This window comes from Rutilus rutilus, assembly GCF_951802725.1.
Source record: "Rutilus rutilus genome assembly, chromosome: 4".
In the NCBI taxonomy this organism is placed as follows: domain Eukaryota; kingdom Metazoa; phylum Chordata; class Actinopteri; order Cypriniformes; family Leuciscidae; genus Rutilus; species Rutilus rutilus.
Window position 1 is genome coordinate 33,296,332 of NC_140212.1, and position 20,002 is coordinate 33,316,333.

General features: G+C 38.0%; 1 protein-coding gene across 4 annotated transcripts in view; it reads left to right on the top strand.

Annotated features, from left to right (window-relative positions):
• The first annotated feature begins 1,857 nt into the window (after nucleotides 1-1,857).
• LOC311289721 (uncharacterized protein) overlaps nucleotides 1,858-20,002 on the top strand; it is a 58,905-nt gene continuing 40,760 nt past the window's right edge. For 2 of the 4 annotated variants that reach the window (XR_014627207.1, XM_084407954.1), the window contains exons 1-2: nucleotides 1,858-1,925; nucleotides 2,666-2,874. Coding sequence is in view for 3 of the 4 variants with exons in the window: in XM_084407954.1 (XP_084264080.1) it covers nucleotides 2,727-2,874 (148 nt within the window). In the remaining variant the exon portion in view is untranslated. Of the gene's footprint in view, nucleotides 1,926-1,982; nucleotides 2,011-2,590; nucleotides 2,875-20,002 lie in introns of those variants that run through there. The other 2 variants (XM_084407956.1, XM_084407955.1) reach the window with 2 other exon arrangements.

The following is a 20,002-nucleotide window of genomic DNA, read 5'->3' on the forward strand; positions in this document are numbered from 1 at the left end:
GCGTAGTCTGCTCTTTATTCTGCTATACTTTTCTCATAAGTGTAACTTTTGCCCTTCCACTACCCCGCCACACATGCACAAATTCTGGCCTACATAAATACAAAATCGAGGTTTTGTATTAACAACTATGTCTCTATTTGTACAAAATGCTGCACATTCATGTGATTTTGGATTTTGCACACACAAGTTGTATCGTATTAGTTTAAATGTAGTGACGCACATTTGTGAATTTGTCAAATAGATGGGTAGTTGTGCACACAAATAATAATTAGCACCAGGGCAGGCCTATTCATTTGTAGTTGTTTGTGTGTGAGTTGTGAAATGCTTAAAAACCGCGAAAAGAAAGTCTCAAAATCCAAATGAATCAAATGAGATCGACTCAGAAAGGACGTCAATGAATGCACGGGCGTCACCTGATCCACACATGCACATCTTCTTTGTTGCATGCACAAATTATGATGCACTAATACAAAGGAAAACATTTGTATTCACAAAAATGTCTCTATTTGTACAAATTCCTACACATTCATTCAATTTTGCATTTTGCACACGCAAGTTGAAAGGCATGAATAAAACATTTCTGCAACATGTATGAAGTTCATTGATAAGTGTGTTTGCACGTGTTAATCATTTAGATACTATTTTCATCCCATAGTCGTCAGTGAAATAAAGGGAACACAGCAAATGTTTAGGATTATACTGCTGTGGTATCATGGTAAAGATGATTTTTAACCACTGATTCTTATATATATATATATATTTATTTATTTATTTATTTATTTATTTTATTTATTTTATTTTATTTTTTTTAAATAAACCTCATCATTGTTGTCTTCTATCTTCTTGAGCTGTGCTGGTGTTAATTAAAAAAAAATGTTGGTTACATTTCTCATTTAACGTTATCTTCTACATTTCCTCCAGTTCATCTTGTGCCTCGGCCCATTTATCAAAATTGTGATATTCACCAAATAAGTAAAATTACACAGAAAAATCATCCATTTAGCCAAGTAAATAGCAAATGTTTACAATAGCAGTATCACTCTGTGTCACTGTGTGTTAGTATGCTTACCTATGTTTATAGGTAGAATGGTGATTAAAATGACTGAAAATACCTCTGCATTAAAGGCTTTTATTGCACACCTTCCAGCCAATCAGAATCCAGTATTCAGGCAGACTATGGTTTAAGTACAGATAACATCATAAGAATTTGAGGAAACATTCCAGGATTTTTCTCCATATAGTGGATTTCAATGGGGTACAACACATTGTGTAATCACATTGAAAGGTCATGTGTGACGTCTACAAACCACACGTGCAAAGACTAAGTCAAACACCATTTACAAAATAAATAAAAGGCAAAACGATGATTTTAAAGTTGGAAGGAGAAAATGAGATTGAGTTTTTCGCCCTACCCTACATTTTTTAAACGGAACACGCAGTAACCATTTTAAGTACTCCATTCAGACAGACAAAAGCAATGTAATATCATTTACATGCACTTTAACCATAAAGTAAAATTTTATTTTATTTAATGCCCCAATATTGTGGAGATATTGAGATGAAATAAGACGAATATATCTAATAGAGATCAGACATTTTGATCCACAAATTCCTAAAGAATTTTAAATATGCTAAAGTTTTTTTTACAACCCTTTGTAATATGAAGACCAAGATTCTTGACTTTATCCTTGTCTGAATATCATTCATGCTGGCTTATATTTTGGTAAGAATCTCTTGATAAAAATCTTAATGGTATTGATAGAATTTGGAATCTCTGAATCTTAAATTAATATTTGAATGTGTTTTATTGTATGTATATTTCTACAAGTTGTGTCGTGCAGACAGGACTTTTATTTTGGTGTGGTGATGTGATGTCATAGAGCTGCGCCGCACTCCTGCATCTGATGTGATTCGACTGAAGAAAGGTTTGTGTTTTAGACCATTTTAAGTGTTTAAATCAAAGCAACCCGTTCAAACAGTTTATACAGCTGAGAAAGTTAAGAATTACTGGTAAATGTAACATTGTGTATGTAATAACACGGATGAACGTTGTTTTTATGGGTAAAGAGCATTCATGCATGAGTAACTAAATGCGTCTCATTTTGCTCCCTTTATCGTGAATCAGAAATTTAGATACTATATACAAATTCAGTTTGTATGATTTTTGTTCTTTTATTAATTTATGTTTCATTTTGAGTGGTTTTTGTTTAATCATGTGATTTAAGTCGTCACCTTTATTTATATATAACTTTTTACAATTCAAAGCAGCTTTACTGTGATAATAAAATAATGCAATAAAGTTTGTTTCTACTGTACAGCAGATTTAGAAGAATATGTCGTAGTCCATCTTAAATTAAGTTCAGTGATGGTTCTTTTTTGATGGTTCAATAAAATTTATATATATAGCTGCGCTGGAGAAAACAATGATGTTATTGTCTAGTTCAGTTCTAATATAATAGTGTAAAAACAGGCAGATTAATAATATTGTCGAATATTATAAGTGTCCCTAAGCAAGCCAAAAGCAACAAAGGCAAAGTCCATTAACTCTCACTCTGACTGACTCTTACCAGTTTGCTGAACTACTGAACTAGAGCTGATTGAGACGCACGCAGAGATTTAGTGTGGATTTATTTTTCTTTCTGTTAATTACTCTCATCTTAAACAGGACAAACACACAGAAGAACTCCTGGTGAAGCGACTGAGATCCACGTGACACTATTATAAAGATGGCGTTTATTAAAGAGGAGAGTGAAGACTTGAAACAAGAAGATACTGAAGAACAAACAAAGATGGCGTTTATTAAAACGGAGAACGAAGACATTAAGATTGAAGAAACATTCAGTCTGAAACATGAAGATACTGAGGAACAAACAGGTTAGTTTCATTCTCAAAGCTGAATTTAGTAATTTGATCCTTATTAAAATGTCCAGCTCTACAGAAATTAATGATACTTTTTAAGAATATCTAATGTCCTAATTGAGGTGGTTTTATTTATTCGGGTCACCTCATGTGGACGGACATGTTGAGATTACGTGACCAGACAAATGCTACCGTTGCCTTCCATCTGAGAAGATCCGACTTCCATTTGTTATTACGACACACTTTAAACTAGGAAAAATAATACAGAAGAAGCCTTTTACAATTACTTGTGACATTAAACCCAAAATCAACTTCTAATTTAAAAACACTGAAAACCATTATCATTACCAGTATCAAACAAAATCCTTGTTTTGTATAAATCAGATACTATGGCTGGGGGTTATTTGGCAAAAAACAAAACAAAAAAAAACCTTATTTGAAAATTATTTTCCTTTAACGTATCTGCCATTTGCCATTAGCCATTAGCCCTGGACAGGCTCAGACTACAGATTATGGTCGGCTATTTGAAAGGTTACTCTACAATATGGTATAAACATGTAACATTTAGGCTACTTTGATATCAAGTATTGCTGGTTAGCTTTGTCCTTGACAGGGTCTAAGAGGACCTACAATCTAAAACATGAAATCTCAAAAATTTTGTTCAAAATAAATTATTGTAAATTAAATACTAGGAAATTAATCTAAAATAGGAAGTATACAAAGACGATAGTGCTGGAATCCATATCACGGTATTTTTCAAAATTATTAACGGTATATGACGCTATTTTTTTTTTTTTTGAAGCATGACTGGGTGTTAACCACATTTTCTACTGAATGAGAGAGGAAATACTGCAGTAGATTGACTTAGAATGCCCTCTTTTACTGTCATGAGTGAATTTGTCAGCTATTATTTTACACAGATTTACAAATTGTTGAGAGATCGGGAATGATAAACTGTGTTCTGCAATGAACGTGCACACACGTATTTTCAAGTCATAAACGCGGTCAGTGATTGTCGCCGTACGTCAGCTCTGGTTGCTGCTCCCGGTAGTCGTGTTGTGTGTTGGAGAGAGCGGACATTTTTAAATCTGGGTTATTAAAATCTCTAAAGGCAAACATAAAATGTGCGCATCCACACGGGCATTCATAATGGTGCGAAGGAGCACTGATTTGTTGTTGTGTTTCTCATTAAGAATAATAGGCTAATTAACTAACCAATAAAGCAATCCACCCCGAATTGGCGCTAATTTGAAAACGAAACTAAAATACATTTCAAGCAAAAATAATATTCAAAGATTGCTGGGTATTATTCGATTATTATTTGCAAATTGCACCCCTCCCCACATGCACGCACACATGCATGAATAGGCTACACATCAGAGCATGTAAGCGAAGCGGAGCTTAAATATAACTTTATATTATTTAAACATATATGAAAGGTATTTTTTTAAGCTTTTTTTTTATTTCATCTATGTTGATTATATGAAAAAGGTACCGCATGAGATGAGTAATGGCTCGTTTCCACTGAGCGGTACGGTACAGTACACAATTATTTCCGTTTCCACTGTCAAAAGTTGTGAATGGTACCAAAATGCCAAACCGTACCGTACCCTTTTTTCGGTACCCTTCCGTTGGGGTACCTAGCACAGTGGTACGGTACTAAAGGGTGGAGCTTGACTCACTGCAAAACGTTGATTGGTTGACAGAGTATCGTCACTTCCGCGTGCTACAAGGGGACTGACAACATAAGAAGCGACATTTTTTTTAATATAGAGTTGAAAAACAATACTACTGTTATTGTGTCACAAAATGTAGTTTTAAGAGTTTTTCAGGCAAGAATGTAGTTGTTTAAAGCTCAAATCTGTGGTTTATTTATAAAAGATTTATGAAAATTTTATCCAGGTTGTGAGATCCAGACGATCACCGGGCGCTCGGCGCTCATGTATCCCCCCTGGTACAGCCTTTCCCCGGGCCAGCTAGTCGCTCTGACGTTAGCCGCTGACTCTGATGTCTCTGTAGTGGTTAAATATGAGATATAATTCGTCTTGTGTATATCTAACGTGCGATCTTTGGTCTTGTGATTCTATAATTTTTTCCCTGGCCAATCGTTGTGTCTGAGGGCTGAAGTGAAATTTCATAGCCTGTCTTTATATTTAGGTCATTTAACTTTACTTTAACTTTTGTAATGTTAGATTAGAGCGCTTACTTTGTATGTTTGACTGAATTGTTTGCTTTATTTCTTATTGTATAGCTTCTTGTACCTTTTACTTATACTTTTATAATGGCTGTTATTGATAAAACTGAAATTTAACAAAATGAGACGGGGTTGAGTTTTTTTAATTTTTAATTTTTAATTTTATTACAGTGTAGATGATCAGAGTACAAATGCACATATTGCCTGAACCATATTAATAAGTTTAATATTTTTTTTTAATTTAAACAAGAAGAGGCAGTGTGGTGTTTTATATTTCGTTTTGTTATAAATAAGCTAACGTTACATTCTGTGAATATAATCAATACGCGGCTATAATGTCTAAGATTTATTAAAGGGGTCATGACATGTTTTTTTCTTTTCTTTTATTATGTTCCCTTAGGTGCAATTATAGTATTACTATAGTATTTTGGATATTTATTTTAGATATTCTCATCCTCTGATTCAAACAGTCTGTTTTGGGGGTGTTTCCCCTTTAAGAGTTCAATGTTAACGCCCACTGTTATTATTGGCTAACGTCAGTGCCTATGCATCAATTGTTAACGCCCCCTTGTCAAAACGTGCGGATTTTGCGGAGCTGTGTTTACCGTTACCATAGTAACGGGTGATGCGTGCGAGGCGGTGGCGATTGCAATGATGTTTGAGTCGGAATCAGAGGAAATTAACCATCAACACAACTAAGAATGCATCAGCCCGTCCACATAGAAAGTGTGAAACTATTTTGTCAGTTTAACAGCATACATCTTTAAATAGCCTACGGGGCATGAACATGACGGTCATGAAATCAATAAGTAGGCTAAACTAAGTAAAAACACGGTGATTATTCATAATGAATTAAACTGCAATTAACGTTTTAAGTTTTAAATATCCTACATTACTTACAGTTTGCGTCGTCGTTGTGTAGCCCAGAATAGTCCACACGGCCTTAACTTATACTAAGGTTTTCTGGCAAAGCCAGCATCAAACTGCGATTGTTCTCAACTGTCACTCATCCTTGAAATGTGGAGAACACACGCTTAAATTAACACTGCCGTGACTGGGACGTCCGCAAAAAATAAACTGCATCCATCTTCCCCTGACGTCTGGATCTTTTAGCAGCATATATTATTCAAACATGTTTTTTGTCCACAGCCAGGAACAGCACATCTGCGTGACATCGCAATCTTCTTGTAAACAGACCCACTCGCTGCACGTCGACTGAACATGTAAAGCGCGTGACAGATGCGATGATGAAATGAGGCGTAGTTATCTTGCGCTTGAAGCGTAGTTGTCTACGCTGGAGGCGGTCGTATGCAAACGACTGCTACGTCACTTCATACCATGGATCCAGAACGAGCTGTATTTAGAGCTTGATTAAATAAATGATTCGTTTATAATGGGGAGGACGTCTTAAGCTATGAAATTTGCAGGACGTTTTAATGGTACAAAGACCTCTTATATACCAAAAGATCAAGGCAAATTTGGTTTCTCATGTCATGACCCCTTTAAATAAATAAAAACAAAAAGAGGCAGAGTGGTGTTTTATAACATAGTTTGTTTTATTGTTGCCTAAAATGTACATACAGAGAGAAGTAGAGCGAGCTGAGTGACACTTTCAAGAGCACGCTGTTCTGTTCCATTTGGAGATTTACTCTCCAGTGTCCTTCTCCTGGTTAAAGTTAAAACTTTGCGTACTTGTTATTGAGAATCGCCTAATGTCGGCGCTTGTATTCTTGTGACAAACATGCTAAGAAACAAGAACAAGATCTGCTGTATGTCATCCATTGTTGTTTACCATGTCGCTTTTTTCTTTGCGCGAAAAATACGTCGATCGCTTCTTTCTGATATAGGCTACACCACACCTGTCAAGTAAAGGGTACTGTTGACAGTGGAAATGCAAGCCGGATCAGGGTTTACCATCCCGAATCGTACTGTACTGTACTGTACCGTACCGTACCGTACCGCTCGGTGGAAACGAGCCATTAGATAGGATCATAAAATGCCCAATATATCGGGAGACAATTGGAGTGGGTTAGACATGATTTTGACCACTCAAGTTTTGTTTTGTAGAAAACCTTGCTTTAAAGTGAATTTCATTTTTCATCAAATTATAAATTGTATCATAATTTCAATCAATGTTTCACGCACCGGCACGTGTAATATGTGATTAGACTAATGGCATAAATTATCTACTAGTCGACTAGAAAAAAACTTGAATCGAATGCGTTTTTGATTTGTTTATATTTATGTCGGCTACATAAACATATCAATGTTGAGAAAGCAATCACGACACTAGCTTTTAAGGTGTAGTATGTAAGAATGACAACTAGTGGTCGAAATAGGCACTGCAGTCGAATAGGCTCGCTGACGAGGAGCCTGCTGGCGCCCCCGCAGAAAACATTCATCCAGATGGCTGCGTGTGGGTTCCTCAGGGGTAGCCGAGTCAGAGCTCCTCAAAGGCCTCAGAAAGAACATGGAATAACTCTGTGTCCAGTAGGGCTGCACGATATATCGCATGAGATTGTTATGCGCATCTCGTCAGTAAAGCCGGTTCCTTGTTTAGTAGTAAATCGCCATCACCTGCTTTCAGATGGAGCGGCATTTACTACAAAGAGCCGTAGTTAACTGACAAGCTGAGCCATATCGCATTAATTATCGCTGGTGATACGTCCGCGATATTAATGCGATATGGCTCAGCTTGTCAGTTAACTACGGCTCTTTGTAGTACATGCCGCTCCATCTGAAAGCAGGTGATGTCGATTTACTACTAATCAAGGAACCGGCTTTACTGACGAGATGCGCATAACAATCTCATGCGATATATCGTGCAGCCCTAGTGTCCAGTCAAGCTCTGCCATCGCTCTGGTCTCTAGACGGCATAGGGGCAGGGTCATCCAATGAGCCAGACCAATCCTTTGTGTCAAAAAGCCGCCAATGACATCGTGTCTTCAATCCATCGAACGAGACGAGGCCACTCGCTTCACACGAGGGGTGCTAGTCTGCACGGGTTAAAATCACAGGAGACATCTCTCCTTGAGGAGATAGTGAGGCACGCAGAATCTGCAACCGCCGTTAGCTAACTAAATCCGATCAGTCAGTCATCTGGCTCCGCTGTTTCTTTCTCCGATGTTCCAGAAAGGAAACGGGAGAGCATGAGGGGCGGAGCCGCTTTCTGAAAAGACGGCGAGAAGGTTTGATATAGAATCAATAAGGCCGGAAGATCGTCGCTGAAGGGTAATACATCTGAAATCCTATGGTGAAATTGGCTGCATACAGGCAAATGCTCCGCCCATATTGGCTTGCGCAGATTCACCACTTCACCATAGGTTCATTCTATTTTGTTTCAAAAACATTTGGCATAAATTTTCTTCCATATTTTTTGTTAAAGATGGACTGGTCATGGACAGGATTATTTTATTATTTTATAATGTTTCCAGGGGTGCCCTTACAATTTTAGTATGATGTTAACAGAAAAAATTGTAAAAAAAAATGAAGAAATAAAAAGCATTTTTCCAAGCCTGATTTTAGCCTCTGATTTGAACGCTCTGTTTTAAGGGGTGTGTCTGTATGCAACTTCAGTGTAAACGCCCGCTGCTGTGTTTGGCTGACATGTTTGCATATGAAATAGCTAGTATTACATGTGGAACTCTCTCTCTAAAACTTTTACTACGTTTTTACTATTACAGCTATCGAGATTAAGGAATCGTGAAAGGTATTGGTTGCAGTGATGAGCATTAAGCTGATGACAGACAGTCTGTTGATCGCGTATGAAAAGATCTTATCATTGCAACGCAATTTCTGCACTCTCATAAATGCTTTAACCAGAGGTGTAAAGTCCAGGGGTCAGAAAGTAAAAGTCCTGCCATGTGTTTATTCCTCCCATGAACTCAGCCAGCTGATTTCACTAATTAGTTCTATCTCCTGGCTGAAAAACTGTTCTAGCAAATCCAAGTGATTGTAACATAATACTGAGGAGAACATTTACTTTCTGAACCTGGACTTTACACCTCTGGCTTACACCGTGACCAAATAACAATGCAAACACGATGTAAATACAGTAAGAGCTTCGTTGTACTGTACATTGTAACAGTGTCATGATTTTGTGATGATTTATTTCAACGAGTTTTGGCAAGTGTCCAGATTTGACAGCTTGGGCGATTGGAAAGGGAGCGTTCTTTGATAGCTTTCTTTTATATAATTTAATCACAGTTTAAATAAGATTATTTTCATCCTAATAAGAGAAACAACGTGAAGTTGATTGTTTAGTCACTGGCCTTGATCACCGATCAGGCATTAGAATAAACATGACTACTTGCATGTTTGTGGCGTTGCTGGCAGATCCATATCGTAAAAGTCTGTTTGCCAAGCCTGCGCTGAAATGTACTAAATAATCCACAGTGAAATACACCGAATACAAACAAATAATGCACTGCTGCCACATTCACATTAAAAAACAAACCACTATCCAAGCATTAGGATCGTTTGGAAGATAATGGTATGGATCCTGTCACTGTCGACCTTTTTTCGTTCTCATGTCGCTGTTCACTAACGCTCTAGTGGGCGGGGCCAAAGACGCAGTGATTTAGACGTAGGCGTTGATATTCTTCTGCAAAGGCGGTCTACAGCTGCCCTGTGATGTCACAAGTCTCCACTTTTTAGAGCCTGTCATTTGCTGGCCTTGGTTTCAATAAAAGCAGGTTTTGGAATAACAAGAAAGTTTTGAGTTTTTATAGTATAACAAACTCTTAACTGTCAAAGGATCAAGGAACATTTGAATTGTCATTCCATGACCCCTTTCAGACACCTAAATTTACTTTGAAAAAAGCAGGCAGAAAATACAGTTTTGTGTGGATCACCATTCAATCAGATTTTTTATTTTATTTGCTGGATATAGCAAGTGATGACAAAATAAATACATTAAACATTGATCAGCATGTTTAGGGACACCATTTAGGTGCAAACCAATGAACAACCATTAAGTGATTCAAACAAAGACTTTCTTAACTGCACTAAACATTAAACTTGTTCTAACATAAAAACACAAGCATACAGTTTGAGTTTAGTGTAGGAAGGTTTAGACTGAAGCAGAGTAAAAAATAAAAGTGAAGTTATGACAGTATTTGATAATCGTCAAACCAACAGACTTAAGAAATCAACAGTTTCTTCGTTCTAACACCTTTGTGAAAAGAGGTAGGTGATACTTAATGTATCAAATAATAAGATAGTCTGATACTTGCATGTCTCAAGTAATAATGGAGTGTCCTAATACAAATTATTGAGGCTTCAGTTGACCTTCGCTGACGATATATTGATGAGAAAGAGAACCAGGTTAATACAGGTCTTTGATGATTGAAAAGACAAGGCACCTAACCCTAAGGCAGCAAATGTTTCCCCTGAGCTCATGTGATCTTGTAATCCGTGATCTTTTTAAGAGTGAAGGTGTGACTCCCTTAGGAGGTGAGTGAGTGAATAAGAAGTTATACTTTCAGAAGGAAAGTTAGTGATCCTTTGTCTCCTAGTGCGTGTTTTGCATAAATTAGATTAGTTGAGGGAAGAACTTTCAAGAGTCTTATAAGAGTAATAAATAACACGGTTATCAAAATACGTATGGTTTTCTGAATGAGCATTTAAATGCACATTCAGAAAATTAAAATTGCAGCTCATAGATGCTAAATGCTTAACATGATATTTTAACTACCGTAAGCAATTCTAAAACATTATTTCAAAAGGGTGTGAATCAATCCATAGGCAAAAATGATACAAAATGAAAATCTAGAGATGGGGAACTTGGATATGTTTATCCATTTCTCAAGTGTAGAAACAATGTGTTTTTGCTGCTATGGTAACCAGTACCTGGTTTGGGGTTTACGGAGTTTTTAGTCTAACTCGTAGTTTGCTTGTTGAGTGAGGGGTATTGTTAATCTGGCTGTAACCAGACCAAGCTCAATCTTTTAAGATTGAAGATTAGTAGGGGGCGCTATAGAGCCGTGAACCAAGATGGCAGCTTAAAGTGAATGCTCCGTGTAGCCTGCATCAAAAATTCCAAAAAACCCAGCCTTTGAAGTGTAAACTGAATCGGAAAATGTCAAAATCTGCTACTCCCAAGGATTGTGATATTTTCACACGAAAACGCGGTTCCCAAAAACCAGCTAAAACTGACATTTCGGCAGCAGGTCAAGACAACGTGGGGACTGCTAACACGGATAGCATGTGTGACATTACTGCGGTGTTAGCCGAACTTCGGTCATTGCACTCGGAGTTCAGTGGATTTGGAACCAAGCTGGATAGCATAGATAATCGTATGGGTGAAATGACTAAGTCCATCGCCGCTTTGGAGAAAAACATGACGGAGGTGAAGCAAAATGTAGCCACTAATGTTACTCGACTGGAGGAAGCTGAGAATAGAATCGTGTCGACGGAGGAGCTCTTGGAAAAGAGTACGGTCGACCTTAACAACGCCATGAAGCGAATATCTTACCTGGAGGCAAAGACTGACGACCTGGAGAACCGGGGCCGCAGGAAGAACCTTCGCTTGTTTGGCCTCCGGGAAGGCGCCGAGGGTCAGCGGCCGCTGCTGGAGTACATTCGGGAGACGCTACCGCGCTGGCTGGAAACCGACAAATCCTTTGTCATTGAGAGGGCTCACCGCACCCTGGCACCTCCAAGACCAAACCAGCACAGAGCAGTCCTTATCCGATTCCTGAATTTTCAAGATCGGGAGTTTGTTTTCCGTTCCACAAAACAACGTAATATCGAACACGAAGGAAACAAACTTTTTTTCGCCCAGGATCTTTCAGCTGAGACCGTCCGACTACGAGCCGAGTTCAACACCGTCAGGAAAGTGTTCGCTGAAAAAGGCATTTTTCGCGGGTTCCAATACAATCCATGTAAGATGAGGATCCTCCACAATGGGAAGCTACAGCTGTTTTCATCCCCAAAGGAGGCTGGGGATTTTCTCCGTACACACGTTGGACAGGACTGACTATGATGGTGAGCGAGTCGGTTCCCGAACTAGAAAACCAGCTGTTCACACTTAATAACTGCACTTTAAGGTATTTTCTATAATACTTTCATAACGTCACTATAGCCACATGTGTATGTATGCAATATGCATATGTATAAATATGTGTATATGTGTGTATATTCTTTTTCTCTATTTTTTTTAAACACATTAATACTACATACTTTGGTTAAACTTTTATTTTTGAAAATGAGACAATGTGAGCAGATAAAAGACATTGCTGTTGAATAATTTCATTGAGGGATTATGTTAACATGTTCATATGGGTTTGTTGTGTTTATTTCTTAGTTTGGTGTATGCATGGTTTACGGACACTACTGCTGCTTTTTGAAGTTGGGTTTTATAGCTTAGCTACTCCCCTTATTAGTGGATTAGCACAAACCCCCATTTACTAATCTGAGTAAGGGAGGGGGCGGGGGGATTCTAAGTGTTATGTGTCATTTTCAGGATTTTCTTTTTTTATTTAGTTATCTGTTTTTTTTTATTCAAAAGTTATCTGCATTTCATACTAACTCGGCACAACGTATTGCTATATTAATATTCCTGAAAAAAACAACAAAGTATGGAACAAGTGAATACTCATAATGTCTGATATAAAAATCACAAGTTGGAATGTCAGAGGACTCAGGAAAAGAATTAAACTAAAACAGGTTATCAACAGGATTAAGCAACTCAAATCGAAAATAATTTTTCTTCAAGAAACGCATCTTACAGATTGTGAATTAAAATTTGTAAAAAATAGATGGCCTGGACAGGTGATACACTCATCATACAATAACTATGCAAGAGGCGTAATTATTTTGATTCACAGAAGCATACCATTCCAAATGCTACAAATAAAAAAAGACCCGGCTGGTAGGTACGTAATCGTCCAGGGTAACATTCTCTCAATTACTTTGAATTTAGTGAGTTTGTATGGCCCAAATGAAAATAAGCCAAAGTTTTTTGAAGATCTATTTCTTAGTGTATCCACTCTGCAAGGACTATATATAATTGGAGGAGACTTTAATTGTACCTTAAATCCAAGTATAGATCGTTCAACAGGCTCAGATATCTATAAAGCTCAAACTAGACATTTAATAAATCAATATATTTTGGATATGAACTTGGTGGAAGTGTGGAGGGAACAAAATCCTGATAAAATAGAATTTTCCTGTCACTCAGGTATACATAAATCCCGCTCACGTATAGATTATTTTCTTATCTCAAGGGAACTTTTATCAAGGATCAAACAATGTCAGTATGATAGCATAGTGATCAGTGATCATGCAGCTATTTCACTGAATGTTTACATGGACAATTTTACCCACAAACAGTTTCGTTGGCGGTTTCAAACAAGATGGCTACAGAATTCAAACTTTGTTAAATTTATAGGGGAGAAAATAGATAATTACTTTGAGTTAAATACAGATCAAACTTGTGCCGCAATGAGATGGGAAGGATTTAAAGCATATATTCGAGGTGAAATTCTTAGCTATACGAGTACGAAGAATAAACAACAACAAAAGCAAATGGAAATCTTGGACAAGCAAATTAAATCTTTGGAATTAGACTTAAATGCTAGTGATGACCCAATAAAACAAAGTGAATTGTTACGTTTGAGAACTGAATATAATAAATTGTCTTCTGATGCAGCAGCAAAAAGTTTAATGTGGTTAAAGCAATCTTATTATGACCAAGGTGAGAGAGCGGGAAAGCTTTTGGCATGGAGAATAAAGAAAACACAGAGTGAAAGAGCAATTAATAGCATAAAGACCTCCTCGGGTAAGGTAACAGTAGACCCATCTGAAATTAACGATAGTTTTAGACAATTTTATGAAAATTTGTATAAATCTGATTGTTGCCATACCTCGGAAGAACAAGACCTATTCTTGGACCAACTTCAGTTCCAGATACTCACAGAAGATACACAACAAGAGTTGGACAGAAATTTAAGTATTGAAGAGATATCACAGGCCATACAAAGCATCAACAGTGGTAAGGCTCCAGGGTTAGACGGATTTACGATTGAATTCTACAAAACGTTCAAAGAAAAAATTATAGTTCCCCTTTTTAACATGTATGAAGAAGCATTTAAAAATGAGGTTCTCCCACCCACTCTAAGACAGGCTATGATCACTTTGATATTAAAACCAGGTAAACCGCCTGCAGAATGCTCATCATTCAGACCAATAAGCTTGATGGGGGTTGACACTAAAATACTTTGTAAAGTTTTAGCAAAAAGACTAGACCCCTTTATCTCACATCTAGTTCATAACGATCAAAATGGCTTTGTACCAAAACGTCAAGGGTTTCATAATATAAGAAGAGTTTTGAATATAATTCATGAGAAATTTGATGCTAAAGATACGGCTTTATTATCACTTGATGCCCGTCAGGCCTTTGACAGAATAGAGTGGTCATATTTGTTTAATGTTCTTCCGAGGTATGGACTTGGATCTAACTTTCTCAAATGGGTTAAACTTTTGTATACAAATCCTAAAGCCAGTGTCTTGACAAACAACATAGTCTCTAAACCTTTCACATTGGAACGTTCCACTCGCCAGGGATGCCCGTTATCTCCAATGTTATTTATTTTGGCTATGGAACCCTTGGCAATGACGATAAGAATGCGAACTGATATATTCGGCATCCAGTTAGGAGATCAAGAGCATAGATTGGCCCTATATGCTGATGATCTGATAGTTTTTTTGACAAGATTGTCCATCAGTGTCCCAAACTTAATGCAACAAATAGAGCTATTTGGTCGATTTTCTGGCTATGAAGTAAATGATTCAAAATCCTCTATTCTATTTTTGAATAGGGACGAGAGGCTAAATCCAGTCATACAGACCCCGTTTATCAATGCAAAAGAGGGATTTGTGTATCTTGGTGTTAAAATTACCCCAGACATTAAAACCATTGTACCAATGAATTATGATCCTTTGGTTAGTGAAGTAAAGGAGTCTTTAAATAAATGGATGGAAATGCCTGTGTCAATGATTGGCAGAATAAACATGATCAAAATGAGCATATTACCAAAATTTTTATATCTGTTTCAGGCACTCCCTTTGCCTCTCTCAAAACATTTTTTTGATGAATTAAACACTGTCCTTAATAGATTCATTTGGAATAATAAAAAACCTAGACTAAGGCTTCGCCTGCTGTACCTGCCATATGAGAGAGGGGGGTTACAACTCCCTAACTTTAAATTATATTACTGGTCTGCACAGCTGCGCTCAGCCATATTCTACTTTGCAACTGAGACACCCCCAGCATGGATAAAAATTGAACAATTAGAAACAAAACTTAAATTGAATCTGTATTTATATTCCGCATGCCCCAAAAAATTGGGAAAAATGACAAAAAACCCCTTTTTAAAAAACACAATTGATATTTGGTATAGGGCCCATCAGTATATGGGAGGTATTCCTCCCATCTCTCCTTTTTCGCCTATTTGGGGCAACACAGGTTTTAAGGCAGGAAGAGCTGATGGGGGTTTCAAAATCTGGGCAGATAAAGGTGTACAGAAGCTGGCAGACCTTTATAAGGATGGCAACCTTCTTACATTTGAGCAGTTATGCCAAACATATAACATTCCAAAGAAACACTTCTATAAGCATTTACAAATTAAACATTTTATTATGTCGAAATATAAACAGATTGAATCTGAACCAACACTATCAAACCTAGAGAATATTATATTGCAAAATCTTGAAAGGAGAGGTCATATTTCTTTATTTTATGCAGCTTTACTAACACATGATGAGGAATCTACCGCTGATAAGCTGGATGCATGGAGATCTGATATCCAAGAGGAGATAAAGATGGCAGACTGGGAAGCTGCATGTTTAAAAGCCCAAAAGCAATCAATTAATACTAGGATGAAACTCCTCCAATATAAATGGTTGATGAGAACCTACATAACTCCGGTTAAACTGAACCGTTGGTCACCTAATATCCCAGATAGCTGTAGTAAATGTTTAGATGGAAAGGGTACTCTTTTTCACTGTGTATGGGACTGTCCAAAATTACATCAGTATTGGAAGTCAGTCACGCAAACTTTGTCAAAGATTGCTGGAGTAAACATACCTGCTGAGGCAAAAATATGTGTGTTGGGTATATATCCAGAGAACTGTGTTTTTAGCTCCAGACAAATAAAATTGATTGACTTTGGACTCCTGCAGGCCAGGCGGTTAATATCTCTGTACTGGAAGAAAATGGATGCACCCTCAAATCATATGTGGGTGAAGGAGATGGCATCATGTATTGTACTGGAACGACTCACTTATATTGTTAGAGGAAAGGGAGGAAATTTTGAAGAAATATGGTCACCATTAACTGAGTTTCTGAGACATTATGAAGGAAATTAAGAAAGTAAAGCTGGCTGCCGAGTTGTTTTTTTTTTTTTTTTTTTTTTTTTTTTTTTTTTTTTGTTCTTTATTATCATTAAGTTGGCTTGAGAAAGCCAACATATTGAAATCCTATTTAAACTTATTATTATTATTCTTCTGACCCTAAAAAAATCTATATCAAACTCCTCCTAGAGCTTTAACTCTACATACTCCAAACTCGGCTCAGACACTCAAACTGATCTGACTCGGTATGCTATATCTTTTCAGACTGATCGGACTTACGGTTTTCCTAAAAATGACGATCAAAACTCGAAAAAACTCATTCAAAAACTCCATTGACTTACATTGGGGAGTTCTAAAAAATTCAAACCGACAAAAATTTAAATCTAAACACCTTGAAGACTAAACCAAACTGCCGTTCTATATACTATATGAGCCATTGAGACTCATTTAAACTAATAAACTCTAAACTATAAACACTTATAAACTAATTAACTTATAAACTCATGAATTCATAAACTTATGAACTCTTAAACTCATAAATTAATAAACTCTGAACTCTTAATCTCATTTAAACTTATAAACTCTAAACTGATTTAAACTTATAAACTCAAAACTCAAGAACTCATACACTTATAAACTCATCAATTTATACACTTATAAACTCTAAACTCAGACACACACACACTGAGTTTATGAGTGAGTGTGTGAGTGAGTTAGTGAGTGTGTGTGTGTGTGTGTGTGTGTGTGTGTGTGTGTGTGTGTGTGTGTGTCTATCTAACTTATTTATCTATCTGTCAAACTTCAAACTACTGTAAACTACTGTAAACTTCAAACCACTATAAACTTGTTAAGTTTAAATCTTCCAGCTCCCAAGCAACTCCATAGCAACCAAACTCGAGTACCCTAGCAACCGTTTTGTAAGACCTATATCTCTGTATCAGAACATCGTATAGAGATGAGGTTTGGCTCTTTTGACTCATGCTAGCTAACATCACTTCCAACATACTACACATGCTAACAGTGAATAGCTACATGCTAATAGTGATTAGTTAAGTGTTAAATCATGCCAAGATCATGCTAAGAACTCTATAAAAACTCCATAGTAACCATCTGTGACAACTACCAGCCACCTAGTAACACCATATCAACCACCCTGAATACCTTAGCAACCGCCTAGCAACACCTAGCAACCACCCATAACACCCTAGCAACCACCTAGCAACCACCCAAAAGACCCTAGCAACCACCTAGCAACCACCCAAAATATCCTAGCAACCACCCAAAACACCCTAGCAACCGCCTAGCAACCACCCAAAAGACCCTAGCAACCACCAAAAATATCCTTGCAACCACCCAAAATACCCTAGCAACCGCCTAGCAACCACCCAAAAGACCCTAGCAACCACCGAAAATATCCTAGCAACCACCCAAAAGACCCTAGCAACTACCCAAAATATCCTAGCAACCGCCTAGCAACTACCCAAAAGACCCTATCAACCACCCAGAACACCCTACCAACCGCCTAGCAACCACCCAGAACACCCTAGCAACCTCCCAAAAGACCCTAGCAACCACCCAAAATATCCTAGCAACCACCCAAAAGACCTAGCAACCGCCTAGCAACCACCCAAAAGACCCTAGCAACCACCCAAAACACCCTAGCAACTGCCTAGCAACCACCCAAAATACCCTAGCAACCACCCAAAACACCCTAGCAACTGCCTAGCAACCACCCAAAATACCCTAGCAACCACCCAAAACACCCTAGCAACCGCCTAGCAACCACCCAAAAGACCCTAGCAACCACCCAAAACATCCTAGCAACCACCCAAAAGACCCTAGCAACCGCCTAGCAACCACCCAAAAGACCCTAGCAACCACCTAAAATATCCTAGCAACCACCTAGCAACCACCCAAAAGACCCTAGCAACCACCCAAAATATCCTAGCAACCGCCTAGCAACCACCCAAAAGACCCTAGCAACCATCAGAAATATCCTAGCAACCACCCAAAACACCCTAGCAACCGCCTAGCAACCACCCAAAAGACCCTAGCAACCACCTAAAATATCCTAGCAACCACCCAAAAGACCCTAGCAACCGCCTAGCAACCACCCAAAAGACCCTAGCAACCACCTAAAATATCCTAGCAACCACCTAGCAACCACCCAAAAGACCCTAGCAACCACCCAAAATATCCTAGCAACCGCCTAGCAACCACCCAAAAGACCCTAGCAACCATCAGAAATATCCTAGCAACCACCTAGCAACCACCCAAAACAGCCTAGCAACCACCCAGAAAACCCTAGCAACCGCCTAGCAACCACCCAAAAGACCCTAGCAACCACCCAAAACATCCTAGCAACCACCCAAAACACCCTAGCAACCGCCTAGCAACCACCCAAAAGACCCTAGCAACCACCTAAAATATCCTAGCAACCACCCAAAAGACCCTAGCAACCGCCTAGCAACCACCCAAAAGACCCTAGCAACCACCTAAAATATCCTAGCAACCACCTAGCAACCACCCAAAAGACCCTAGCAACCACCCAAAATATCCTAGCAACCGCCTAGCAACCACCCAAAAGACCCTAGCAACCATCAGAAATATCCTAGCAACCACCTAGCAACCACCCAAAACAGCCTAGCAACCACCCAGAAAACCCTAGCAACTGTCTAGCAACCACCCAAAAGACCTTAGCAACCACCCAGGACACCCTAGCAACCACCTAGCAACCACCCAGAACACCCTAGCAACCGCCCAAAATACCCTAGCAACACCATAGCAACCACCCATAACATCCTAGCAACCGCCTAGCAAAAAACGTTCTGCTCCAAACTTTCTCAAGCCAACTTAAAGTTTGTCTCGACGAACTTTCGCATCTAGTTATTATTATTATTCCGAGACTAAAATTTCTATATGAAACTCGTCCTAGAGCTTTAACTCTACATACTCCAAACTCGGCTCAGACACTCAAACTGTTCTGACTCGCGTTGCTTTATCTTTTCAGACTGATCGGACTTACGGTTTTCCTACAAATGACGATCAAAACTCGGAAAAACTCCCATTGACTTACAATGGGGAGTTCTAAAAAAATTCAAACTCACCAACCGACAAAAATTTAAATCTAAATCCCTTGAAAACTAATTCAAACTGCCATTCTATATATATTAGCCAATGAAACTCATTTAAACTAATAAACTCTAATCTCATACACTTATAAACTAATTAACTTAAATTTAATAGCTAATTAACTAATAAACTCATGAATTCATAGACTTATGAACTCTTAAACTCATAAATTAATAAACTCTGAACTCTAAACTCATTTAAACTTATAAACTCTAAACTCAAAAACTCGTACACTTATAAACTCTAAACTCATAAACTCTGAGTGTGTGTGTGTTTGTGTCTGAGTGAGTGTGTGAGCGAGGTAGTCTGAGTGTGTGTGTGTGTGTGTGTGTGTGTGTGTGTGTGTGTGTGTGTTTGTGTTTGTGTGTATCTATCTAACTTATTTATATATCTATCATAAACTTCAAACTACTTTAAACTACTTTAAACTTCAAACCACTTTAAACTTCTTTAGTTTAATGC